This window comes from Canis lupus, chromosome 28, assembly GCF_003254725.2.
Source record: "Canis lupus dingo isolate Sandy chromosome 28, ASM325472v2, whole genome shotgun sequence".
Lineage (NCBI taxonomy): Eukaryota > Metazoa > Chordata > Mammalia > Carnivora > Canidae > Canis > Canis lupus.
This window is the reverse complement of record NC_064270.1, coordinates 25,873,971-25,901,939: the sequence shown is the minus strand read 5'-3', so window position 1 is coordinate 25,901,939 and position 27,969 is coordinate 25,873,971. Positions and strand designations below refer to the sequence as shown.

At 38.1% G+C, this 27,969-nt stretch overlaps 1 protein-coding gene, 2 long non-coding RNA genes and 1 pseudogene across 5 annotated transcripts in view; 2 read left to right on the top strand and 2 right to left on the bottom strand.

Annotated features, from left to right (window-relative positions):
• TRUB1 (TruB pseudouridine synthase family member 1) overlaps positions 1-23,477 on the bottom strand; it is a 38,942-nt gene extending 15,465 nt beyond the window's left edge. Inside the window, exons 1-4 of the mRNA XM_025467336.3 lie at positions 23,128-23,477; positions 19,403-19,501; positions 11,993-12,048; positions 2,996-3,077 (exon numbers count right to left, since the gene is read on the bottom strand). Coding sequence (XP_025323121.1) covers positions 2,996-3,077; positions 11,993-12,048; positions 19,403-19,501; positions 23,128-23,413 — 523 coding nt within the window. The 5' untranslated portion in view covers positions 23,414-23,477. The remainder of the gene's footprint in view (positions 1-2,995; positions 3,078-11,992; positions 12,049-19,402; positions 19,502-23,127) is intronic.
• The window catches only part of LOC118352729 (uncharacterized), a 142,929-nt gene that overhangs the window by 57,246 nt on the left and 57,714 nt on the right, over positions 1-27,969 (top strand). The gene's annotated exons all lie outside the window — the stretch shown is intronic.
• LOC112672376 (uncharacterized) overlaps positions 6,372-27,969 on the top strand; it is a 29,712-nt gene continuing 8,114 nt past the window's right edge. Inside the window, exons 1-3 of one of the 3 annotated variants that reach the window (XR_003144239.3) lie at positions 6,372-6,794; positions 8,781-8,939; positions 11,142-11,341. This is a non-coding gene — a long non-coding RNA (uncharacterized LOC112672376). Of the gene's footprint in view, positions 6,795-8,777; positions 8,940-11,141; positions 11,342-27,969 lie in introns of those variants that run through there. The other 2 variants (XR_003144240.3, XR_007406723.1) reach the window with 2 other exon arrangements.
• Positions 15,093-19,380, bottom strand: LOC112672375 (small nuclear ribonucleoprotein-associated protein B-like; annotated as a pseudogene).

Here is a 27,969-nt window from a genome sequence, read left to right as displayed (position 1 = left end):
AGAACTGCATTTTTTTATTGTTACCACTAGTGACCAGGTGGGGTGGCAACACTAGCAGCATTTCATAGTTGAGGACCAGAAATGCTGGGTGTCCTACAATTTGAAGGATGGGATAGCACGATGAAGTGTTCTGTGTGCTACATAACTTCTGGATGTCTGCCAGATATTCTTGTGGGTTTATAATCCCCTGAGTCCAGAATCTAAGTCCATTTTCCATTTAAACACAAAGTATTTTTTGTGCTGTTTTCCATATACTGAATTTTCTAATACTGCATCACCAATACAACGTACCTGCATCAGTCTGCCTTTGTACTTATGGCATTCACATTTTTAAGTGTCAACATCTAACTACTAAGTTATGACTTTTAGTGCAGTAATAGTCATGCATTTACATAGCAACACACTTATTTCATTATAAAATCCTTAATTTGTTCCTTATATTGTTTATTGTATTTTAGTGACTTTTTCCCTAATGTGTAGGTAGAAGAGAGTATCTCTGAATTTTAGTTCAAGACAGTGAAGAAGCATTGTAAAATACTGATTAGAGGTCTCGGTATTGGGTCTTAGAGAGTTGAGAATATAGGTCCTAGTTTTCCATTAGACAGAAGCTCCTTAAGGATACAGGTTAGGTCTCATACTTATTAATCTTCCCCTTGGTACCTGCTATAGCAGTTGAAATCAATGACCAACATTTGTTAATTTACTAAAATTACATAGAAAACTCATGTTAATAAGCAAAATTCTCTGAGCTTTTATTTTTTGGAACTACAAACACTATTCAATAAACAATAAGGAGGTCTCCCTTCCCGTTCTGAAGAAAGTTACTTGGTTTCTCCATGACTTATTTCAACATATAATACGATGATTTTAATAAACTAAGTTTTCTTTAAAGTAAGGTTACAAATTGCACAATACAGAATTTTTTAAAATTCCAAAATGCCTATTAAGAGCAGGAAGGAAGGGAATGTTTAAATATAGGTGACTCCTGAACAAAGGGATTAAGGGGCACAGAACCCCCATAAAGTAAAAAATCCATGTGTAACTTTTGACTCCCGCCAAAACTTAAATACTAATAGCCTGCTGTTGACTAAAAGCCTTGCCAAGAACATAAACAGATGATTAACATGTATTTTGTATATTATATATATATATTATACTTTATTCTAATAGTAAAGTAAGCTAGAAAAAAGATGTTACTAAGAAAATCATAAGGAAAGGGCACCTGGGTGGCTCATTCAGTTAAGTGACTGACTCTTGATTTCACCTCAGGCCATGATCTCAGGGTCATGAGATTGAGCCCTGCATGGAGCTCTACACTCAGCTTGGAGTCTGCTTGAGATTCTCTCTCTCCTTCTGCCCCTCCCCCTGCCTACAAGCACACACTCTCTAAATAAATAAAATCTTAAAAAAAAATCATAAGGAAAACACATTTACATTTTTAATACCATACTGTATTTGTTTTAAAAATTCATGCATAAGTGGACCCACACAAGAAAAATTTGTGCTATTCATGGGTCAACTGTATTTTCATCACCTTGGTCTTCTTCTAGTATCCCTACTCAGTAAATTATCATCACATAACCAACTTTAAAACCTAGAAACCTAGATCTTGGTTGACAATGTCCTCTCCCTCACTACTTTATCGTATCAAGAAGTCTTACCAATTTTACTTCCTCACTATTCTTCTAATTCTATAGGTACTGACATATACTTTAGTATTTCTGGAAATCTCTGACATCCTCCAATTGTCCTATGCCTTTCTAATCTCTCAAAAGCTTTTTATTGAAAATTATGGTTGGGTTACTATTAAGTGAGGGTCTGCTATTATTCCTAATAATAATAATTCAAAGCTAATTTAATATCTATTTTTTAACACCATAAATCAGTGATTTATCTTTTGATTATATTGCTTGATTAATCAATTAAGACACACTAAGTTACATATAAATGTTAACAAGACAAGTGAAGCTACTATGACCAAGGAGAAGACTGGTCTTAGTACTAGGGCAATATGGAATATATATTAAGGACACTCAACACAAAAACTTAGGAAAGCCAGATGTTGGGCTGGCTAAATAAAAAGAGGTAACATTAAACATAGGCCAAAAAAACAAAACAACCCAAAACAATAACAACAAAAAAGCCTACAAAAATAATTCACAATTGATGACATAATAATGTAGGTGAACTGACTACAGAGAATGGCAACCACTGTATTATGAATAGTATCACACCCTGACAGTTGCTAGGAAACCACTTCATTTATCTATCCTTACAGTAGTAAAAGAAGGAATGGTAGAAAAATCAAGGTGGGCCCCAGTGAGTTCTGTTTTACTTCCAGAGAAATAGCTTTCCCTCTGTCATGTTTTTTTACATACACCAAAAGCACAGAAACAAGATTAGTTGTAAAGCACTAAACCTGATACACTTCAAAAGCTAAGAAATAATTGTTAAAAAAAAATAAGTAAATAAACAATGACAAGACACAAGTAAAATCCCTAATTCCTAGCTATATGTGTTTTTTTTTGGCAAGAGAATTCTTTGGAAGAACTCTGAATATTAAAACAATTGATCAGAAGAAAAGAGGCAGTTATGATAAATCTTTTTTAACAAACTCATACCAAGTAAGTAAAAATGTGGTCAATAATTTGCAATCCTATTAACTCAGGGAATACTAAAAACTGTAACAATCACTGTTAATATTCAGTAAGAGATTTTTTTTTTAATTTTTTATTTATTTGTGATAGTCACAGAGAGAGAGAGAGAGAGAGAGAGAGAGAGGCAGAGACACAGGCAGAGGGAGAAGCAGGCTCCATGCACCGGGAGCCCAACGTGGGATTCGATCCCGGGTCTCCAGGATCGTGCCCTGGGCCAAAGGCAGGCGCCAAACCGCTGCGCCACCCAGGGATCCCTCAGTAAGAGATTTTAAAATTATGATTTCACAGAAACTTTCTCTAAATGTTAAAAAGAGAACTACATTAGATGAACATCATACCGTAAGGTTTTTCTTCTGTTACTTTCCCAGTAGAGTCTAGTGTGTCAGTAGCTTTCCCCAGTTCTCCAATGGCAATATACCTCTAGAGGAAGAGAAGCAAACAAGAAAAATAGGTCATAAGGTAAAGGAAAACTGTTATAGATGTCTAAAAGTTTTTACAGAATTTTACTAATACTGCCAACTTGACACAAAATAAAGGCAAAAATAAGAGACTGCAGCTGTTTTATTAATTTTTGATATGTAGTAAGTGAGGAGCACTCACAAACTTCCCACACCAGCCAATATGACAAAGAAAAGTCTTATTTTATTGACAATTATGACTTATAAACATAGTTATTACAAAGGAATTTCTTTTTTTTTTAAGATTTTATTTATTTGTTCATGAGAGAGGCAGAGGGAGAAGCAGGCTCCCTGGTGGGGGCCTAATGTGGGACTCGATCCCAGGACCCCGGGATCACAACCTGAGCCAAAGGCAGACACTCAATCACTGAGCCACCCAGGCATCCCACAAAGAAATTTCTAAAACCAGTTTTATACTAGGCAGTTTTGACTCTGAAGGAAAAATTCAAATATACTTATGAAGTGCAAAGAATGGTACAATAAATCTCTAAATGGCCATCACAACATTCAACAATCTTACCACCCACATAATTAAAATTAATTTAAAAATAAATAAATTTACTATTTCTTACATGAAATACTAAGACTAATTTCATTAACTTGATTAGATAATTAAACAAAAGCTAAATATATTGAAAGTGAGTCAAACTAGCACAGAAGAGGTAGTGTACTTAACAGTACATGTGTTTTCTTAATAAAGAGAAATAGCTACTTCTTGAGCTCTCTGAAAGGAAAAAAGTCACTTCTAAGAACTGATCATTTATACATAAGCGAAGAATTAGAGCATTCATAGTTAACCAAGGACTATTTTACTTCGTACCTCAGGGCACACTTGTGTAATATATTCTTTTTTTTTTTTCAAGATTTATTTTTTTGAGAGAGAATGAACACACACAGGTGGGGAGAGGAGCAGATTCCCCGCTGCTGAGCACAGAGCTCAATGTGGGGCTCAATCTCAAGACCCTAAGATCATGACCTGGGCTGAAATCATGAATCCAACGCTCAAATGACTGAGCCTCACCCAGGTGCTCCTCAAAATAATTTTTTTAAACAATGGAAAACAGGAGGGAATGTTCCAATGTATTTGAATTAACTTTTAAGAATTTCATTGGTATTGTCAGAGAAAGACAAATACCATATGATTTCACTCATATGTAGAATTTAAGAAACAAAACAAATGAACAAAGAAAAAAGAGACAAACCAAGAAACAGACTCTTAACTAGAAAGGACAAACTGAAGGTGACTAGAGGGGAGTTGGGTGGGGGGATGGAAGAAATGGGTGATGGGGATTCAGAGTACACTTGTGATGAGCACTGAGTAATGTACAGAATTGCTGAATTACTATATTGTCCACATGAAACTAATATAACACTATATGTTAACTGTAATGGAATTAAAATAAAATTTTAAAAGTTCCCTGCAAAATTCCATTAGTATTAACAAAAATTAGTTTCTTGTAACTAAACATTCAGTCTCATTACTCGAGATGCTCCATTCCTGCCTCCATATTTTGGAACGATCGAGCAGGATTAAGCATACTATGGAGAGAAGTACAAACAGCAGGGTGAATGGGAAGAGTGTGGACTCCAAGGTTTGAATCCTGACTCCATCACATGAGTAAAGTAGGTTAAGGCAGTCTTTCCTGCTGGATCCTTGTTGTCCTTATCTTAAGACAGAGATGATGATAGTACCTCAGGAGGGCAGAGTTGAGAACTACAGTACCTGGCCATGGTAAGCAACACTGAACAATACTATTATCATCATTATTATTTTTTAAAAAATACAGAAAGATTCACAGTAACAGTGGTTAGAGTAACTCAGCTAGTTATAGTGACTTTCCAAGAAAATGCTCTGATTTTTGCCTTAATCATCTGTCTCACTGCATGAGAAAAAACATGCAATCATGTTTACTGTGCCTTGGAAATGTATGAGCTATTCTATGTAACAAGTTTTAACCAGGAACCTTTTAATCTTGGAACATGCTTTCTGTGTGCAATGCTCATTTTAGTCTCTCGACTTCAGGGGTTCTTGCACATGTACTTCCCTAGCCTTGAGCTTCCTCTCTTCTCTAAGAATCAAATCCTACACCCTGTTCATCTTTCAAAACCACCCTATTAATTCATCTCAACTTCTAAACACCACCTGCCAGAATAGTTGAGTAGGTGCCCAATATAAGTTCCTTACATAAGAAGAATGAAAGCCTGTATCAAACCCACATCACGTATTCATTCATTCACTAGTGTGTTCATTCATTCAATCATGTTTCTTAAGGACTGTGAATGTACAAAGTACATTCTAGGAGGTGCTTGTGAGAAAGATAAATATTGATCCTTATCTTCTCCAATTACAAACTGTTAGCTTGGATTTTGCACTGCTCTTCTATTGTTTCTTACTAGATGGAAACACAGTATAGCTACTTAATAAAAAGTTGTGGATAGAATTATATCCATGTTGGGGAAGTTCTTATCTGTGCAATTTTCCACATTTCACCATAGTTTGGGACATGAGATTGTATTCACCAAGTTTCAAATCCTTTCAGCTTCTGCGCTCACAACTGTGAGCTACATGCTGGATTCTTTTTAAGGGAAATAATACCTAAATAGCAATTCTCAGACATTGTGGTTTTAGACCCCTATATACACCTGAAAGTTATTTAGAAACCTTAGCAGCACAAGTTTGTTTTCATGAGGTTTATCTGTTGATACTTATCTGTTAGAAATTAAAACTCAAAAATGTGTAAAACACTGATACACATGCACACATCCCATTAACTATCAGAGCCATGCTATCAACCAGGTAACCTCTGAAAAACTCCACAATATGCTTATCAGATTGCAAAGCTACGAAAACAGTTTTGACTTCAACAGACCCCTCAAAAGCCTCAGAAGTCCCTGGACCATACTTTGTGAGAAATACAAAGGACTGCTGATCAAATCATAGCTGTTTTCTAGATCTCCCTTGTCTTGGCATCTAGTGATAATTTTTTAATTCTAGTCAATGGTCCCAAAGCTACTAAGAAAAATCCACCCAGATAGGTAAGCCTCCAAGAGAAACAAAAACCTCACCACCAAGAAGATATGGGTTAGAGGAAAAAAAACAAAACAAAACATGGGAATACACACACACACACACACACACACATGCTACCATTTTATCCTATGGGGTCTAAAGTATTTCTGTTTACTGTCCTAAATTCTACACAGAGATGGGTTGCATACCTGGTAATTCTAAATTCTATTAAGGTATTCACTACAACATAATTTAACTACAACAAAACAAAAAGAGGTTCTACAGAATTCTTAAAGAAGTTTCCGGTGAACTGTGTGCTCTTTGGGATTCATAGTTTCTCTCTGATACTAGTAGTATGTACTCTCTATTTCACTCATCTTTAAGCTCCCTGAACTCCTGAGCAAGCTCAACAGCTCTAAGAGCAAACTGCATTCTGTACTCTTCAGTATAAAGGAAAATGTTTTTATATTACAGAAAGATACATAATCATCTTCATCTCAACTAGGCAACTGCTTTTTCCAAGATTTGATTTGAAAGCTTGTGATTCAGAGTTTCACAAACAAAGGAATATTATTTACAACTAGGAAGAACCTTTTTTTTTAAACTTACCAAACCAAGACCACGTGACCTTAAATGTCTTCATTAAAAAGGAACAACTCTTTACAGATAGTAAGTGTAAGCCCTTCAAATTTTCAATATAGTACTTATGAAATGTATAATATTAATAGAGTGTAAAGACAAGGTACAAATTGGACTAGCCTCTGGAGAAAATGACAGAAATGTGCAAGTCCTGGAGAGTTGGCTTATATTTCACAGGAGTAATATTCAAGTCCCATTTCAGAGTTGACATTGACTGGTTAACCTAAAAATGCTACTGTATACTTGGCGGAAGGTTCAATGGGAGGGATACAAAGCTGCTTTCTGAGGAAATGTTGGCTTTGCCTTCAGGTACCATTTTAGTTTATTTCCACAGAGACAGGGGAGTAGCCTTACATCTGGAAAATGCTATTAGTCTTTATATGGCATCAGTAATTTCATAATAGGACATCAACCCTTCCATCTGCTCATGTGGTTTCTAAAGCACATATAAGTAACTGACTTTAATCAGCAATATAGGAAACTAATAAAGGTAGCACTACAAAACCTCATCAAAGTTTGTTACTTCTAAGGACATCTGCTATCCATCTTCTGCTCAGTGATTAGCGTAAAGTCTAATTAAGAGAGGCTAGTAGAGGGACCATGCAACCACTGCCGCCTTCTAGGAATTTAGATCAAGTTAGGCCAAAGGGACACATTAGCCTAACTTCTCTCAGAATTATCTTACCTAATACTTCTTTAAAAAAATATATATATGTTATCACTTGCTTTCCTTTGCTGCTGGTGTGTTTTTTTTATTTTAATTTTTTAAAAAGATTTTATTTATTTATTCATGAGAGACACAGAGAGAGAGGGGCAGAGACAGGCAGAGAGAGAAGCAGGCTCCATGCAGGGAGCCTGATGTGGGACTCGATCCCGGAACTCCAGGATTACGCCCTGGGCCAAAGGCAGGCACTCAACTGCTGAGCCACCCAGGTGTCCCTTACCTAATACACCTTATTTAGATCCACTTCTGTATCTGTTATAAAACTATTTTTGAGAACCACTGTCTGTCATGCAATATCCCTCACGGTAAGAAATTTCTTCCTCATTTTAATGACCAAAGAAACTTTGCTGCTTAAAGAAATGACAGGTAATGCTTCCTGCTTCTCATGAGTACCATATTTTGCCTCAGCTACCAGAAATGACAGATATGAAAAAGAAATGAAATTAATTGTGCTCAAGATTTCTAACAGAACTTGCTTAGATAAAATAAATGTCAGTGTCTATGGCATATGTAGTAAGAGAGATCCAATAGGCCTAGAGATCTGGGAATACATGAAGCCCTTGGCAACAGTAATATTACTGATCCTTGAATAATATATGTTTGAACTATGTGGGTCCACTTATATGCAATTTTTTATTGTATAGCACTGTATTTTCTCTTCCTTATGATTTTCTTAATATCACTTCCTTTTATCTAGTTTATTTTAAGAATACAGTATAAAATACAAATAACATACAAAGTATATATTAATCGACTCCTTATGATGTAATGCTTCTGGTCAACAGTAGGCTACTGGTAGTTAAACTTTTAGGAAATCAAAGTTATATAGTGATTTTTGACTATGTAGGGGGTCAGTACCCCTAATCCCTGCATTGTTCAAGGGTCAACAATTAAGAGGATTTATCAATCAACTTCTGTTACACATGGTATTATACAGAAAACCTAGATGCTTTTTATACACATTATATATACATGTAATCCAAAAGAGCACGCAGTGAAAAAAAAATGACTCAAGAGAAACATGTTCATTGGCAAAACAAAAAGTACTACAAGACAGGAGAGGAAGTAATGAAGAACACAGAGAGGGACTCTTGATCACACACTGATGTGAATCAGAAGGAAGGCAAGAAAGGAGGTGAGCAGTTTCAATGGTCTCTGGTCTTCAAAGAATAAGAGCAAAATAATCTGATGGCATAAAAATTTTATTTAAAAAGTCACTCATTAATTGACAGTGGCTGTATGAAGTGGCATCATATTGAAATGAATTCTAAGGATATTTCTTGATTCAGCAGGAAAGAGTGTTAGGCCGTGTTCAATTAGCAAGGTCTCTACTCAGGACTGGATGGTAAAGGAAAGATGTACTGTGATACGGCTGTAATGTGAACATCAAATATCTGCCATCCAACAGCTAAATAATTCTACTCTTGAGGCAACTCCACCCTACACATACTGTAAGTCTAATTTTTCTAGTAGCATTGTAATGAAAATAAAATTTGGTTGTAAAAGTTTAAAGTAGAAAAGAGCAAACATTAGGGCCAATGGTAGGTCTGTGCCTAGTTAAGAGGCTGCAATTTTTCTTTCTTTTTTTTTAAGATTTTATTTACTCATGAGAGACACAGAATGAGAGGCAGAGACAAAAGGCAGAGGGAGAAGCTTGCTCCCCCGACAGGGAGGCCAATGTGGGATTGGATCCCAGGGCCCCAGGATCATGCCCTAAGCCCAAGGCAGATGCTCAACCCCTGAACCACCCAGGCATCCCTAATTTTTCTTAATGAAGTAGAAGGAAAAATATCAAGAGTACATTGTACACAGGGTTAAAGGCTGTTTGATGAAATTTTTGTTTGTTTTTTTAAGATTTTATTTGAGAGAGAGAGTGCACATGTGCATATGAGCTGGGGGGAGGGGCAAAGGGAGAAGGAAAAGCAGACTCCCCATTAAGCAGGGAGGTCCATACCAGTTTCATCCCAAGACCCTGGGGTCATGATCTGAGCCAAAGGCAGACGCTTAACCAACTGAGCTGCTCAAGTGCCCCTGAAATTTTTGTTTTTTAGACATGTATGTGTATATAGGATCACAATGTAAAATTAATTTCTCACTATAGGCCTTGGTCAAAAAAATTTTGAAAGCAATCTCAAAGATTCACTCTAGTGCTAAAGACAAAATATATTTTTAAAAATTCATTAAAATTTTTTAACTGCTTTTGATAAAAATGTAATATTCCACATACTTAAATTTAAATGACTTAATTTTTAACAGATACCTAATCTAAAATTAAAAGTGTAAGAAAAAGAAATAGCTAACAAGATAAAAATGGCTATTTTTGAAATGTGAAGCACCCAAGAACTAGGTTTCTGTAATAAGATGCACCTGGGATTTTCTATTTAGGATACAGTCATCCGAGGATCAGTGATTTCACTGTATGACATTCAGCTTTCCTAGCTGAATACCAAAATGGTTCATGATAAATAAAGTTTAAACCAGAGCCAATGATGTATTCACATTTCCGGTCATATTTCTGGAAATATGCCTGGAATTTATATGTCAAACTTTTCAATAGTGTGTTGGATTTGTGGTTTTGGGAGAAGGGGAAAGGTGAATAATGAATATTCCAATGAATGCAACATCATTTAACTTGGAGTAAGAGAACAAATCCTTAATGCAAATATATCTTTTTTGTTATTATAAAAGTGATTTATTCATTGTAAAGATTCTGAAAAATACTAAATAATGTGAAAAAGAAACTAAATATCATCCATAATCCTGCATCAATATAACCACTGTCTATATTGTAGAGTCAAGAAACAAATATTAAGCAAATGGCAAAATCCTGTACCAGAGACAAAATCTAAATTACATGCGTAATTATTTAAGCAGAAGGTACAAATTAACAGTCAAACTCTGCCATTTAACACAATTTTTGTATTAAAAAATTTTGATTTTTCAACACCAACATCTTAAGGATTACACAGCAAGACACACTGAAATTTTTCCATTTATCTAAGGTATAAAGATCCTTTCCAACTGAAAGACACAGGTTTCTATTCCAGTTGATAACTAAAATGGGATGTCAAAGACAGTATGTTCTCGAGGGCTTTTTATTTTAAGAAAAGCTTACTTAGACCACTGCCACTCAAAGTGTGCTCCACGAGCCAGTATCCATGATGAGATAAGCTCAGAAAATGAGCATGTTTAGAAACTTATTTAGCAATTTGATGTTGCCAGAGCATTTAAATTCTATTTTATAAATGTCATCAGTCTGCAATAAACTGGAAGGTTTTTTTTTAATGGTCTTTGACCATCTACATATTTTAAGAAACAATTTAGACAAATTCACTTTACAACTATTCATATCCCACTTAGAGTAAGGGTTTTAAAACAAATAAAAAGTCCAGGAACTTGCTAAAATTCTTCTCTACCTAGAGGCTTATTAATCTTCCTGCATAGGCATTTTCACTGATCCCTAGCCCCAACTATTATAACCAGCATCTCACTGCTAATTAGAATACAGACAAGATTGTCTCTTTTAGAGCCACAAGAGACCCTAAAGGGGATCAAATCATTCTTCCTAAGGAAAAACTGAGAAGCCCAGAGAGGTTAACCCCTTTGACACACTGACCTCTGTTTCATGCTCCTTCTACCGTTGTGCTTTGCAGGAGGGTTCCCAGTGAATGCCTGAAGCTACCCACAGATTTACAAACTCTCCCTGCCTCTGTGTAAACCTTCCTCTCCCTACTCATCAAGTGCCTCAAAAAGTGTTTTTTGATTTAGCCAAGGTTACTCTCACAGATGAATGACAGAACTTACCATCTCCTAGAAAGCTTCACTTGTCTTTAATAAACATTTTGTAACTGCTGAACAAAGCAGTTTTGTTTTTTTTGTTTGTTTGTTTGCTGAAAAGTGTATGGGTTACAAAATGGTATTGTTCTTTTTTTTTTTAATGGTTTTGTTTTTATAAAAATTCCAAGGTTTAAAAAAAAACTACCAATAGAATTCATGATCTGTTAAGTTCTCTTTCATCTAAGAAATACATAAAAAGACAATATAATTTTTTAAAATTATAAGCACTACAGAGTTTCTGATTCCATAAATCAATTTGTTTAAGAATTTCCAATTTAGGGATCCCTGGGTGGTGCAGTGGTTTGGCGCCTGTCTTTGGCCCAGGGCGCGATCCTGGAGACCCAGGATCAAATCCCACGTCAGGTTCCCGGTGCATGGAGCCTGCTTCTCCCTCTGCCTGTGTCTCTGCCTCTCTCTCTCTCTCTCTCTCTCTCTCTCTCTCTCTCTCTGTGTGACTATCATAAATAAATAAAAATTAAAAAAAAAAAAAGAATTTCCAATTTATAGTTTCAATATTTTGAATCTCAGATATCATGACAGACCTAATTAATACTTGGAATAACACCTGTAAATGCAACATACACAGTTTTTTAATTATTAAAATCCAAAACATAGGTCATTAAGAAAAATATTCAAGAGAAAATAAAAAGTATTCCAGTGTTCTTACCTTGGACCCTGACAACATACCGGTCAACATTTTTGTTCCCCTTCCAATTCCAACCACTATAAATCAAAGAAAGAGATATTATGACATTCTATTCTGAAAACTAGATTTTCTAATTATCTATATACTTTGGTCATAATTTTCTGGCACATGTAATATAAAGTTGAAAAAACATATTTAGCATAACAAGAGGGCTCCTATCACTCCTATCAGTTGAACTTGTCCTGTAACTTAGAAATTCTGAAGAGATGTGAGGGACACTTTCTTTTTTCTCACAAAGTGTTAAACATGATAGAAACCTCAATCCAGACCACTATATAATGAAAAGTTTTAGAACAATCTCAGAGGAATTCCTGTAATCTTATATGAGGATCAGTGAAAAATACATGGTACAATTTAACCACAGTATGATAAACCCTTTTGATACAGTTTATTATCAAACAAAGTAAAAGTCCTCATCATAGCTAATGAACCATTTACTGATGATCAGTGTCCAGCAGTATACAATCAAGAAAACAGAAACATAACAGATCAACCAAACACAGAGGAAGAATACAGGGTAAAAGGAGAGCTTGGAGAATGTAAAGTCACACAGACTATACATTAAGTACAACACACAACCCATGTATTAAGTATCTCTTCAATTTCAAACATCATTTACCCTTATGACAACACATTTCCCCACACAAGAATGAAAGTTTATAATCATTTCTTCAGTTAACAGAAAGCAAATTTTTATAATAATTGAACTATTTCTCATCCATGGGTATAATTTTGTAAAAACAACAGAGTATAAACACCACAATTCAGAAATTACAAGGAAAACAAAACAAGAAATGATTGAGCAGCTGAAAGAATTATCATGAATATTTATAGCAGATATCATTCATTGAGCTTACCATGTATCAAATTCTACTTTAAATGCTTTCCATTTATTAGCTCATTTAATCCTTATAACAAGCCTAAAAAAATAATACCTATTTTAAAGATGAGAAAACTGAGAGAGACTAAGAACTTTGCCCAGCATCTCACAACTAGTATATGGTGGAGTTAAAATTCAGACCAGGCTAATAGTAGACCCCTCTTCCTTTTCATCCTTCCACCACCTTACTCATCTAGGCTTTTTTCCCACTGCCATAAGCCTAAATTAGCCTAAATCACTACCAACCTGACTGTTCTACATTCTATCCCTTTCTCTTCCAATTCATACCATTTTATAACCATTTCTGATTATCTGTACTGCACACTACAAAGCAGTAGTCTTCAATAGGGTCCCAATGACCACAGCACCAACTCTTTAGTGTTCAAAATCCATCCTGTGAAATCCAGCTCAAATCTCAACCCCTACATAAAGCCATCCCAAACCCTCTCTAAGCTTCTATGATAGATCGTATTAGTTCAAAGACTAAGATAAAAAATTGCCTTTAGTATCCTCTGTTGAGCATCATATTATGTAAATGATAGCTGCTGCTGTCCAGGGAGAACTCTGTATAATAATAACAAAGATCTAATGCAATTTCATCCCATTCAAGAATCCCCAGCCTTGGGCAGCCCAGATGGCTCAGTGGTTTAGCGCCGCCTTCAGCCCAGGGCGTGATCCTGGAGACCAGGATGGAGTCCCACATCAGGCTCCCTGCATGGAGCTTGCCTCTCCCTCTGCCTGTGTCTCTGCCTCTCTGTCTCTGTGTGTGTGTGTGTCTCATGAATAATGTGTGTGTCTCATGAATAAATAAAAATCTTAAAAAAAAAAATAAGAATCCCCAGTCAATATTTCTGGAGCAGCTACTATGCACACAGTCCCAAGAACAATACTTTTCATGGAACCGAACATTTCCTGATTTGAAAGAGTTTAAAATCTCACAGGGAAAATAAAATATAGATAAGGGAAATTACAAGTGCTCAAAAAAAATGGTGCATGAATCATTGAGTAAATAATGCTAAATAGCAATAAGATAGTATATGATTAAGAGTCAAAATGAACACAGAATTGCTGCAGGAGGTCAAAGAAGGGAGTACTCTGAACCACTAGAGGCCAGATAATGCTTCATTCAAGCATTTCAAACAGAGCTTGAGATAGGCTTTAAAGGAGGTTTAGAATTTGAAATAGAGAAAAGCATGTTCTAAAAAAGTAACAAACTGCATAGATTCTCAGGATGAGCATAGTGGGTTTATCAACCAGAGTACAGGTGTCTTAGAATAGACTCACATGTTTGACTTTATCATGGTTGGAATGCTGATTTCTCTGCTAGGTTAGTGATACAGAATGACAGTTTGAAATAGAAGGCATTTTAAAGTTACCCAACTTAACTTTCTCATTTTATATCCAAGAAAACCAAGGCCCATTGAAGTTAGGTGATTAGTGAAAACAGAATTCTAGGAAGTCTACTACAAAAGTGGTATGTAGAAAGATTATCTGGAGTTGAGGCCCACCCAACCAGTAGCTTTTCATTCAAGGGACAGTTTATTTGACAGAATTTTTACTCAGGTTTTTCTCAATCATTCAACATTCAATCACTTAACATTTTATTCAGTACTTATTATACAGGCACAGAACAAGTAAGACCTGGTTTCAGCCCTTCATGAGTTAACAAAAGAAAGAATAGAATGTAAAGTTTTACATTAACATAAAAAAGCAAGGTGCACAGGCTGTATAGGAAGAGAGCATTTCCACCAAATCTGGAAAGGTCAGTAGGATTTCTAATAATAAAGAGATGAGCAGTTTGTCCAAAAGAAAGGCATGAGCAGAGACACAACACTTTGAAAAGTGGGAAGAATGGAGAGAATGAATGAATAACAGGATTTGCCATGCACTGTCTCACAATTATTTATTTATTTATTTTAAAGACTTTATTTATTTATTCATGAGAAGAGAGAGAGAGGGAAAGAGAGAGAGAGAGAGAGAGGCAGAGACACAGGGAAAGAGAAGCAGACTCCATGAAGGAAGCCTGATGTGGGACTCAATCCCGGGTCTCCAGGATCACATCCTGGGCTGAAGGCGGCACTAAACCACTGAGCCACCCGGGCTGCCCTATTTATTTATATTTTAATATTCTTTTCTTTTTTTAAAGATTTTTATTTATTTATTCATAAGAGGCACAGAGAAAGAGGGGGGGGGGGGGGCAGAGACCCAGGCAGAGGGAGAAGCAGGCTCGCAGGCTCCATGCAGAGAGCCTGATGTGGGACTTGATCCCGGGTCTCCAGGATCACACCCTGGGCTGAAGGCAGGCGCTAAACCGCTGAGCCACCGGGGCTGCCCCATATTTTAATATTCTTAAGAGTTTATTATAAACCAGTTTCACAGGCGACAAGGAAATAAAAGGACTGTGCACAGCCTGACGGGAAACAGACAGGGAGCTGAGGAGGGCCAAGATGAGTCTAAGGCCTTGGTGAGCACATTCACGGGGCAGGGGGCCCTGAAAGGGAAACCAGACAATCTTGTGAGACTCTAAGAACAACGGCATAACAAACATGTCTGTGGTAATCGGGCCCACGCCTCTGTGGAGCTACTTCCATAATTCTGTGGCCAAGGGTCAAAGGAGGCCTCACATGCCCGGGGAAGGGGGCCGCATCTCCGGCAGGAACATGCCCATCCCCGTCGGAGTTCCTTGACTGGGAGGGATCCCCATCAGGGGGCCCATGGGAGGCCTCATGCCAGGCGGTGGGCCCATCATGCCTGGAGGCGGGGTCCCCTGGCCCATAGGTGGGGGAGGACCCCCAAGGCCAGGTGGGTACTGGGTCGGGGCCTCTGCAATGCTGGCGGTGGCAGCAACTGCAACAGCAGCCACAGTGCCTCTTCCCTGCAGGGTCATCACCTGCTGGGATGGCCCATCAACCCCTCCGAATGGCCCTCATGTCCTACAGGAGCCTAGGGCATTGGAACACCAGCTGGAATTCCTCTGCCAGCAGCCCTGCCGATCCCTGAGTCCCCAGCAGCTCCAGCAAGTGGCACTTGGGCAATGCCAGTATCTTTGGGAGGAGGTCCCTCTACCATCATCGAGACCAGGTTCTCCCCCCGAAGCAGCACCAGACTGAGGACTTGCTTCTCATCTCTTTCTGCTTGTTTGACTTCTTTGGCTTGATCTTCCTGAACTCATCACAGTCACAGAGGATCAAATTCATATGCTTGTCAAAAGCCTTGAAGGTGCCAATGAAGATCCGGCCATCTTGTAGGATGCACCTCATCCTATAATCGATGTGTTGCAGCATTTGCTGCTCTTTCCCACAGTCATGGTGGTGGTTCTGATGGCTCCAATTCCCCTGTCTCACAATACCACTCTCTTTCTCCATCTCCCAAATTTTCTGTGCTAAAATATTTCTCTGTAAAAAACTGTCTCCAAACCTATCCAAATGCCCTAGTATTCTATTCTCAAATCGTAAGACAGACTTCTTTAAATGAGGAAAGCCACTTTGGAACAGGCAAGGGTACGATACATGTAATTCCAAAGCTTTTGCAGTTAGAAGTTTCTATTGCCATTTATCTAATTCTCCAACACCCTTGCAATCATCTTGAAAGACGATTAATTCCATTAATAGAATTATAAACCCAAATTTCAGATTATATCTTAAATTGTCAGCTAACTTCTTAAATCTGTACCATTAATATAGCACAGGAAAACTCCAGCAAAAACAGTCTACGTTTTGAAAGTAAAAGTATATTTTTTCGCACACAGGTTCAGTTTTATTTTTTTTAAAAAATGCCTTTATAAAGCACTTGACAGAGTACAGCATATATCTGTGTATTATAGATCTTTCATATTTCAATAAACCTACTGAGAGTTATAGTAGATATTACCCTTTCAAGAGATAAACAAGTAGAGATTCAGAGAAGTTATTTATAGATATTCCTAGGCTGTATTTGGTAAATAAAGCAGCTAGTTCACAAACTCATGATGATTAGAACACAGTGTTTATTCTACGATACAGCAAAAATCAAATTCTAACGGTCTCCAGAACTACTAATTTAAATAACAAATACTCTTTATTCTGTGACAAAATACCTACATTTAAAAATTTTTTTTCCTCATCAGGAACTACAGGTATTAGAAGAAAAATTAATAAATTTGATATATGCACAGATTATATCATCATAAAGTCCCTGGGTAATAAATACATATTAAGCCTCCAAATAGGAAATTATTTCCAATGCATTTTCTTCCACCCATACAAATCTTAGTCAAATGCCAGCCTTTCATAAGACTAAAATGTAAATTTCAACAAAATCCCTTAGCTGTAGGGTAAAAAATAAACTTATTTATTCATCGCCTTGAATATCACTATTTTCTGCATACCAATGAATAAAAACCACCAGAAACTAATACAATTGGTCTATATGTAAATCAACAGCAGACCTTATCCTGTCTCTTCTTATATTTTTGGTGTTGTGCCTTGGAAAACAGTAGAACAGAATGGTTACCACAAATAGGCTTCAACTTAAGGAGCGCTGAACTAATAAAAACTGAAGTCACTTTTAGGACCAATAGCAAAGAATGCTGTGACTGCTAGGTAACCCTGCAGTGGGCAGGGGAGGAGGGCAGGAGGCCCAGATATTTGCCACACCAGGTTAGGGCAGAAGCTCTGGAACTGAGCAGCTCTGGTTCAAAACCCTGACTCTGCTACAAACTATGACAATGCACTCTCTTTGAGTCTTCATTTTGTAAGATTAGGAATAATAACACCTACCTTATAGATTTAAAAAGAGGACTTAAGTATGTAAGTTATGCATGTCCTAATTGAAAGACTTCACACTTAGCAAGTTGCTCATTAAATGATTATCATTAGTTACAGTAGGAAACAATAACTTTAAGGTGTCAGAATTTGCCTATTCAAGTTCTCTAATTCTGGAAAATGGATTTGTGTTTTTTTTTTAACTTATTTAAATCTTCAGTAAAAATATTTTTCCTGTAATCTTAGAAAGTTCAAATCAAACATTATTTCTAACTTTCTTGAGAAACAGAATTTTCTTCACCAACATTATCCTTTACTTCCAAATAAGCACTCATTTCCGTTGGATAACTTAGACCAGGTTTGTATCTAATGTTTGTATCAAAATTTTTAGCGCTAATAAAATGGATTGGACACTGCAGTACAGTATTTTATAAACCATGAATCACAGCCTATTAGAGCATCATGAAATCAATTTAGTGGATTATCAACATTAAAAAAAATGAAATAGAATAAATTACCAAACACCAGACCATGTAAAAAGTAAGCATTGTCCTACAGAAGTTTGTTTCTAGGATGTGGAAACAAGAAACCCAACATATTTATTTCTGAGACTATGGATAGAGTTGTATAAAAAGATTGTAAAACATACCCTAGCCTTTGGATACACACTTTAGCAATCTGCAAACTTTAGAACCTCTACCAGAGGCGAAGAAGAAGAAGAAAGAAGAAAGAAGAAGAAGAGGAGGAGGAGGAGGAGGAGGAGGAAGAGGAGGAGGAAGAAGGGAGGAGGGAGGGAGGAAGAGGGAGGAGGAGGGAGAAGGAGAAGAAAAAAGGATAAATGCTTTTGTTCCTGTCAATCAATTCCACCAATCTGCCTCCAGAAGCAATAATGCTCACTATATCTTCAAAAGAAAGTGTTACTTTCTCTCAGGAACCATACGGCTCACTTTCTCAAGAGGGCTGATCTCAGAGATTAAATTTGATATAGGCAAAAATAAGAGTCAAATATCTTGTCAGGAATCCCTAACACCAAGATTCATATACACTGAAGACTTACCACAGTGACATAGTAATGTTACATAGCAAGATCATAATGGAAAAAACACCAGTGAAATCCACACACAGGCTTTCTTATTTTCTCTTCTCCTATGACAGGGGACACTTGAGCATGCTCCTTTCTCCAAAATGTAAAAAAGCAGCAACACATGGGCAATGCTCCTACTCAGGGAAGTCCATCAGAAATTCAGTTCTCAAAGTTCCTAATTGGAGAGGCTGAAGATGATTACCCAGGCACACCTGCCTAAGTGGGACAAAATTTCAGACTTCTAAAAGGAAAGCAGGTGGTCACCATACATCACACTTTTCACACCAAGAGCCAAGGCACAGCAAACCAGTCAACAGATAGAGAAGGGTGGGAACCCTCTCAAAATCCAAGTTTCCAGATGCCTGCCAAGGGCAAGCCATGCAAGCAGGCCTTTCTAAACATAGTGATTTCAGACCTACTGCATTAACTCTTTTCTTTACAGATACAAACCCTTTCAAAGCCCTATCTACACACGCAAGTGACTATTTCTAATAGCTTTGTATACCTTGTGCCATTCTAAGGGCTTCTTTAGAAGATGGCATTATAAATCCATGGAGATCTGAAATACTCCAAAATAGACTGAAAACAGCATGGCTTTATCTGTTCTCATTATTTCTTTCTATAATAAGTGATAGTTACATCAAGCTTCCATTCATATTTCTTACCCAGAACTCCTCGGGCTGCACTGTCTAGTGTCCCTCCATGTCCAATTTTCAAAGTCTGTTTTTTCCTTTTGGTCCATTCTGGAGAAGGCATTCCAGCTTCTATGAGAGTAATTGGGATGAGAAATGGCAATTAGTAGACAAATGAAGTAAGATCTCCATAAATATAGGAGGGATGGAATATTCAAAACAAAAAATATTGTACAAAGTTAACAGATTAAGATAACATTACTAGCAAAGAACAGACTTAAAAATGTGCAGACACTCCCTAAATTACAAAGAAATAGTATTCCAAAATTAGTTTAGAAACTAGAATTCATTTTCTAACAGGAAAAAAAAAAAGTTTTTTTACACATTGAGCAAATATCTAGGCTAGCCCTGAAAACCCTAAAAATTCCTAGTAGTAGTGGATGTCAGGGAATAATGAAAAGAAGTTAGTTTTTATATAGGCAGCTAGTTTTAAAAGTTCTTGACTTCATTTCTAATTCTCTATTTCCTGGTATTCTTTGCTGGTACCCCCCAGCTACCTATTGTCAGGAGTACCTCTCAAAAGGCTACTTCTAAGAACACGAAGTTCCCAAACTATCTATTTTTGCTGCCCTTCTCTCCAAATCAAAACCCTCAATTCCTTCAGGAAGTTAAGCTTAACAAAAGGTTATGTGGGAAGTAGGCAACAGTTAAATTACCTCTTAAACTCTGAAGCATTTAGATTAAAAAAAAAAAAAAAAGAAAATCCTAATCTGGACCATCTCATCTTCCTATTGTAAAGATCAACTGAAATAGTTATCTGAAAGTGCTTTGGAAATTACAAGGCACTCTGACAATAAGTTATTATTATTATTATTATTACTGTTAAACATATATCCATATATCCATACATTGACATACTATTGGCTACTGAACTTCAAATGAGAAAGGAGAGAACAGTTCTATTCTATTGATCTACATCTCCCAAGCCCACCAAACTTCCCTTATAACCACTGACACGGAGAAGATAAAAAACAGAGCAAAAGAAAATGAAAAGAGAGGACAAAGCAAAGAAGGGAAGCAAAGCAATAATGGAGAAGCCAGAATAGATGACCAAAAGGATGTGCTGGGTTGCCTGGCCCAACCACATAATTACAGAACACAGTCTGTCTGGAACTCAGTCCTAATGCCACTCTCTAATTATATCACCATGCTGGGAAGGGCACGGCTGTCTGCTTTAGCACAAGCCCATAAGGACAGGCCCAAGCTTCAAACCCTTCACCTTTCACTTGCAATTCATTATGGATCTCTCATCTATAAATTTATAGAAAACTTTTGGAGAACTCTCTGTATTTTTCACCTTGACACTTCTTAGAGGATGAAGGCCCACAAATCTACTTCGCCCCTTTGCATCCAAATTTACCTCTTTCTAGTTCAAAGACATACCTACCACCTCTACTACACTGGAAATGTAATGTAATCTGTAAATGTACTGTAAATGTAAATGTAATGTAATCTGGCTCACCCTATTGGTAACATTTATGGAAGAATATTTCTTAACGTCTTTTCTAGCTACAAAATTCTGTTTTGGGCCTTGAAGGATTCCTATAGACAAAAAAGGGCGAGGATTTTTAGCACAACATGAACCAATATAGGGAGAGGCCAGAAGTGTTAATGGAGGCTATGACCATTAATAAGAGTGGCTTTGGTCAGTGCGTGTCAAACCTCGCTGGCATCAGAATGTGCGGCTTTGTAATTTGTATCTTTTACAAGAATTACCTTCCAAAGTAATTCTAACAGCTGGTTACAATGGCATTTGAGAAAGCCTGGTCCAGCTAACATAAATATAGAATAGACCAATGAAAGCAATACAGAAATGGAGTAATGAGAACGTCTGCATCTGGGTGAGAGGCTTCTAGAGGATGGCCTAGCAACAGCCTTGAAACAATGTTTTAACCAAGTTTCAACAAGAAACATCAGCTGTTAGAGACAGATGAACCAGAAGGCCAGGCTATGTCTTTGATCCTATCAGAAACCTATCTGAGAGAAAGAATGGTAATCATTACTTTGAGGATCAAAAAAGCTATAGTTTAGCTAACAAATCAGGCCAAACGAAAACAATTCTATATAGGAAACAACTCTGATGACACCACAAAGCTTGGTCTTAATTCAATTCTTCCCTTCAACATCCCTTATATGACCCATACTTATAGGTAACAAAGTATAAGGAAAACGTAACAAAAGAACGAGTAGATATAATACTGGAATTAAACATCTGCAAGAGTGTGCCTACTGCCCATGAAACATTAGAATCTGTACTGCTTCCATTTTATTCAACAAAGTCCTATAATTTGCTCTCGCATTAAAAAAAAAAGGTATAAAGTTTGCCAAGGCACAATGTAAAAAATAAAATTCCTGGGGTGCCGGGAGGGGGGGGGGCGCTCAGTCTGTTAAGTGGCTAACTCTTGATTTCGGCTCAGGTCAGGATCTCAGGATGTTGAGATCAAGTCCTGCTTGTAGCTAGGCGCTCAGCGGAGGAGTCTGCTTGAGATTCCCTCCCTCTCCTTCTGCCTCTTCCCCCTGCTTAAGTGCTTGCTCTCTCTCAAATGAATAAATAAATCATTAAAGAAGGAAGAGGAGGAGGAGGAGGGGGAGAAGGGGGGAGGACCAGGGGAAGGAGGGGAAGAGGGAGTAGGAGTAGGAGAAGAGGAGGGGGAGGTGGAGAGAAGGACCAGGGGGAGGGAAAGGAGGACAAGGGGGAGGAGGAGGGGGGGAGGGGAGAGGGAGAGGGAGGGGGAGGAAGAAATTTCCTTTACTGTTTTTCAACAGAAAGACAAGCCAGGGCCAAATTCAAGAGGGTTCTGAATATGCAGCTAAATAGTTTTATCACCATTATCTGCAGAAATTTCTGCTATGAGCTCAGTCAAGAGAAAAGATATCTTTCACCTTCACATCTCTACATAGATTTGGCTTCTTGTAGGTGTCCAAAAAAAAAAAAAAAAAAAAAAAAAAAACTAAGGTTCCTTGATGCCACTGCCTGAAATACTCTACCGGGCTGACGAACTGAGAGATTCTTCAGACTTTTCTAATATTCCCCCGGTGTACATGAAAAAAAAGAGAAAAAAAAAACAACAAAAAGAATGCTCTTAAATTATACTTAGTGTTCCTCGAAATGTGGTCCACAGACCACTTACACCAGAATCACCTGAGGGGTGCAGATTAAACATGGTTTCCTAAAAAAAAAAAAAAAAAAACCCACCACCAGAATCTCCCAATCCCAATCCCTGGGAAAACCACTGCATTAAAGTCTTGGTTACTTAAGTAATATCTGCATTACCAAACTATGTTTAAGAATGCAGGTCTGGCGGGGGGGTGGGGGGGGGCGAGGCCAGGCTTCCTTCAGGAGGGGGTGCGTCACCGTGGGCCAAATGCAAAGGCTCCCGGGCGGCGGGACTGCAGACTGTTCGTCCTGCCCAAGGAAGGAGGCCTCTCCGTGTACGTGTGGGGGTCTTGTGCTTAGTTTTTTGTCCTTCCCTTGAGAACAACGGCCACCTAGGCTAGAGGAGTCCACGCCGGGGCAAGTCCAAGCCCGAGAGGCCCCGGGCTTCGGCCCAGAGCTACTCCGGGGCTCAGCCCTCCTTTCCCCTCCTTGGACTTCTTGAGCCACAAGAAAAAAAAAAAAAAAAAAAGCCCATTGGCTCCCCGCAGCTTCCGCTGTCGCGGCCATCGCCTCGGCCTGGTCCCCACCCGGGCTGCAGTACCTGCCAGCAGCTTCTCCTTCAGCCGATTCAGCAGCTCGGCTGAAGTGGGCCCTTTGGGCTTGTGCACGGCGAACACGCCGCTCAGGGACAGCAGCTTAGTAGCCAGAGCGGCCTTGGAGACCCTGGCGTCGGGTCCGGTCCTGGCAGCGGCCGCCACGGCCGCGGCTGCAGCCGTCGCTGGGGAGGTGGCGGCCGTTGCGGCGGGTGTTCCTGCAGTTTCAGGGACCAGGGCTGTGTCTGTTTCCAAAGATGACGACGGTACCACCGCCGCCTCGGTAGCTGCCATACTTTTGGAGCCCACACCTGGTCTGTATCTGGGGTCGCACTCTAGTGACGCAACAGGAGTGCGCCCGACGTCCCTCCATGTTTCCCGTGCTTCGGAGCTGGGCCGCCGGGAGGGGCGGCCGCAAGGGCGTGTGGGAATTGTAGTCCATGGCCTTCTCCTGCGTGCTGAAATGGCAATGCCTTGCGAGGGCTCTGATGGAGTCCTTTTCCTCCTGTAATCTTACCTGTCTCTTGGGTCGGGTGAGTTCAGTACTGCAGGTGTAATTTGGAGTTCCAGCCCCAAACTCCTGAACCCAAACCCGAAGTCTATGTGTATATATATTCGGCGGGCAGTCTCTGTACATCCCACTGCCCACCCACCTTCCAGAACCAAGAGGACCCAGCTTCCAAGAATAGAAAATTTAAAATACTGATTTTGCTGCGGTTTGTGAAGAATCCTAGCTCCCTCAGTTCCCTGCTTGATTCGATTCATCGTGCCCTTGGATTCACGATTCAGAATTAAAATACACCTAAATGTAATTCACCATTTACCTGTTCACTGCTGTATCCCCACTGCCTCACACAGAGTAGGCGCTTAACTAAATATTTCAGAATGAATAAATTGATCCGAGTTCTTCAAATTCCCAAAAGAAACTCCTAGGCCAAGCCAATACTAAATCACTTGGGCTTATTTTGATGCATTTCTGTCCACCCCACCCTCTGCTGTACAATAATGACAGAGATTAGAGGGCCTTTTCCCACTGGTCTACCCCTGCTGTAATTCTTAAGAAGTTTAAGATTTTTAATACTAACTCTAATGTGGATTGCATCCCTTAGTAATCCATTGCTTAGGTATCAAAAGGCATTATTGCAATTCGTAAAATTAAGCTTTACTTTCGATTTGAGACTTTCTGGAAGTTATTTACACCCCCTATCAAATTCAGTAATATTGTTCTGATGCTGGTACAGAGTGGAGAAAATTTCTTCATTTTACTCTCCTTCAGATACATCAAATAGCATTATGAGTATTGTGAGAAAGATAATGTTGGTCTTCATTGTTACCCCACATTTTCTTACAGCCACCCTTTCTCCTCATCATCCTCTTGTACCTTAAAACCTACGATACTAATGATGCGTCTTTGCTGCTCAAAATGACCAATTAGGGAACTTGCCCCATTCACTCAACAAACACTTGAAAAAACAATGTTTCAAATATAGTATTTATTTCTATATTTTCATCCTTCCCCATTTCAATCAGATCGGCAGTCCTTCATTAAATCTCTGGGGTATACAACAATGTAAATGTACTTAGTGCCACAGAAATGTATACTTAAAATGGCTAAAATGGAATATGTTATGTTATGTATATTATGCCACAAAAAGAAAGGCCAAAAAAAAATCTTTGGGGAGTTTTTGCAAGCTAAAAAGCTGAATTGGAAGTGGGAGTCTCTTACTCTTATGGTTTATTCTAAAAGTCTAAGCTAAATGAAAACATTATGCATGGAAGTGCTTTGGAGGCCAGAAGAGAATAGAATTATTTTGAGAAAAAAGAGAGAAAGGGAGAGTGAGTGATTTACAGGTACCATTATTACCTGAGTGGATACTTGATCCTGCTTCAAGATTTTTCTTTTCCAGGGAAGTGTCACAACTTCAGAAGGGCTGACTGCACCCTAGAGAGCAAAGTATCCTTTAGCCTTAGCACAGATTTCTGGGTTCACCTCATGGTGAAAAGCAGAGAGCCAGAAACCTTAAGAGAAAGTTTAAAGCAGGACTGTACAATAATGACTTAGAGATTAGAGGGCCTTTTCCCACTGGTCTAGACATCCGTAAGATTCCCTAATTATTTTGTGACTCCAGGATGGAGAGAGTGGAGGGAGAACAGAAATAGAGATGAAATATAATGCTTCCATTTGAATTTTCCACAATGCCAATATAGAATCAGAGTTGGTTCAATTAAAAGATAACAGAAGAACCCTCCCTGGGTGTCATATGTAAGTGATAAATCACTAAATTCTACACCTGAAACCAATTTTACCATATATGTTAACTAACCAGATTTAGAGAAAAACTTGGGAAAAAACCAGAAAAATGGATATTTCTTGCACATTTTATTTCTGGAATGCTAGGGAACAGCAAAATTAATTCTACTCTGCTATTAAATCTGTACTCTTGGCATCAGAAGCATCAAGCTCTGGTTCTCCGATGTAACCAATGTGTCCCACATTGAGCAAGCCTTGAATTTACAAGTTATCTTACTTAACGTGTATGAGTTAGGATTCTTTGATTCAGAGTGACAGAAACTGATCCAGTTTAAAATATATCAGAAGGATTTTTGAAAAAGGATTTATCAGAAATATACTGGAATGTTACCCAGAACCTGGAAAATTCTGTCTCAGGTTCTCTCTCCACTCTTCCTGCTATTCTCTTGTGTCTCATGCTTCTCTTTTGCTTCTACCAGGCTTCCCCCCGCCCCTACTCCACAGTCTTGGTTTAAACCATCCTGTTTTGATCTAATTCCAAAAATATCCTGGATGAAGTCCCTCCTGGCCACCTACAAAACATAGTGCTTCTCTCACTTTGTCTCTTTGTCTTTCCTTGTTCACTTTCCTGCTTGATTTTTCTCCATGGCACATTTTATGTGACGTACCAAATAGTTACTTATTTCGTTTAATGTCTTATTTCCTCCATCAGAACGTAAGCTCGATGAGGAATTTTGTATATTTTTTTCATTGCTATGTCTCTAGGGCCTGGAATAGTGTCACACATAGCACTCAATAAATAGTTGTTGAATAACTGAATGAATAAACATGGCATATCCAGCAGAAACCATGTAAATAAAGGGGAGTTAGTGCCAGTTTCCAGAAAAGTAAAGTGCTAAATACATAAAATAATAGATGTATATTCCAAGTGTAGCTTACCACAGGGCTTTTATCTCCATTTTTTTTGTATGTATGGAACTGATGCAAAGAGAAAATGATCACCTCGTGCTATATAATAAAACCCCAACTTTCTAGACCAGCTTCCATGCTGCCTTCAACTACCCAATCCCTCCAAGGATTGTTAATTAATGAGACTTAAAAATTGATAATACTGTCAGGTTTGATTCCAAATCTGTCATCGACTCCACCATGGTTGCATTCTTGGGGCACTTCTTTGACCCTTGCCATAGGCAAGGATGCCTGGGAAAGCTGTTCTTTGCAAAGGCTCCTCCAATTGTTGCTCATCTATACAACTTCCTGCAGATGGTAGAAACATAGACAATAGTGCTTGGGGGCTGCCTAGGTGGCTCAGTTGATTAGACGTCTGCGCTTGGCTCAGGTCACGATCTCAGGGTCCTGGGATCAAGCCCTGCATCCAGCTCCCTGCTCAGTGGGGAATCTGCTACTCAATCTCCCTCTGCCTCTGCCTCTCACCTATGACCTCTCTCTCTCAAATGAATAAATAATATCTTTTAAAAAAAGAAGCAAACAGTGCTTGATGAGAACTTCAAGACCATATAATGTGAGACCCTCATTTTAAAAGTGAAGCACAAAAGGGTGTTCCTGATAACCAAGAAGGGAAAACTGGAGATGCTCAAACCTATACCATGGTCTTGAGAAAGGCATATTTTTAAAAGATCAGAGAACAGATGGGCATGTTTCATTACATGAAATTTGAGAGAGCTGAAAAACTCTCCAAAAAAATATTCTGAAAAGAAAAAATTCTGTATGTGCAATTTCAAATTATCCTAACAGAGAAGGAAATTATCCTAATAGGGAAGATAATTAAAGAAGCCAGTGATTGAATAAGAAACTCTGCTGTGAACTAAGTTATTTAAAGAAAACACATTTTTGGTTTCTTTAGAGTTAGACTTCTAAAAAAGGGTTTATTTTCTAAGGTATAAGTATTTTTAATGTTTTAATTTGGATCATAAGTTTTATAATTAGGAAAAATAGTAGCAATAATGTAAAATTTTTAATTAAGCAAGGAATTTTTTAAAAGAAGGGGTAGATAGCATCACATATTTTTAAAGAAGGGGCAGATACTATCACACACATGTAGGAAGGAGTAAGGTCAGAAAAGTTAAAGTCCAAATGATTCAGGAATGGGAAAAAAATTTAAGAATTCCAGAGATTAAAAAGAAAACAAAAAGGAACTTTTAAACAAGATCAAGAAAGATCAATGTACTACTTGAGGCCAATCAGGTGACAAAACTCAAGCAAAGATCCTATTTTACCTGACTTTTCCATCAAGGAGATGATTTTTGGATGAAAATGGGAAAAGTCAGCCACTGATAAGAGGCGAGTGAGGTCCATGAGGGGTGAGGAGTTTGGAAGTAGACATTTCTGCACTAGTTGAAAATAAAGTATAGGCTGAGTCCCAGAACTTCACTACAAGGTAGCTATTAAACATATTATAATCTCCATCTACTGATGAGAAAATGAAATTAAGGTTAGAGCATTTGACCAAGGATATATAGCTAGCAGAGCATACATGGATATGTGAGGGTCCCTAAGACCAACTTCAGAATGGGTTCTCTAGAAGGACTCATAGAATTCAAGAAAGCAGTTATACTCATGGTCACAGTTTATTATAGTG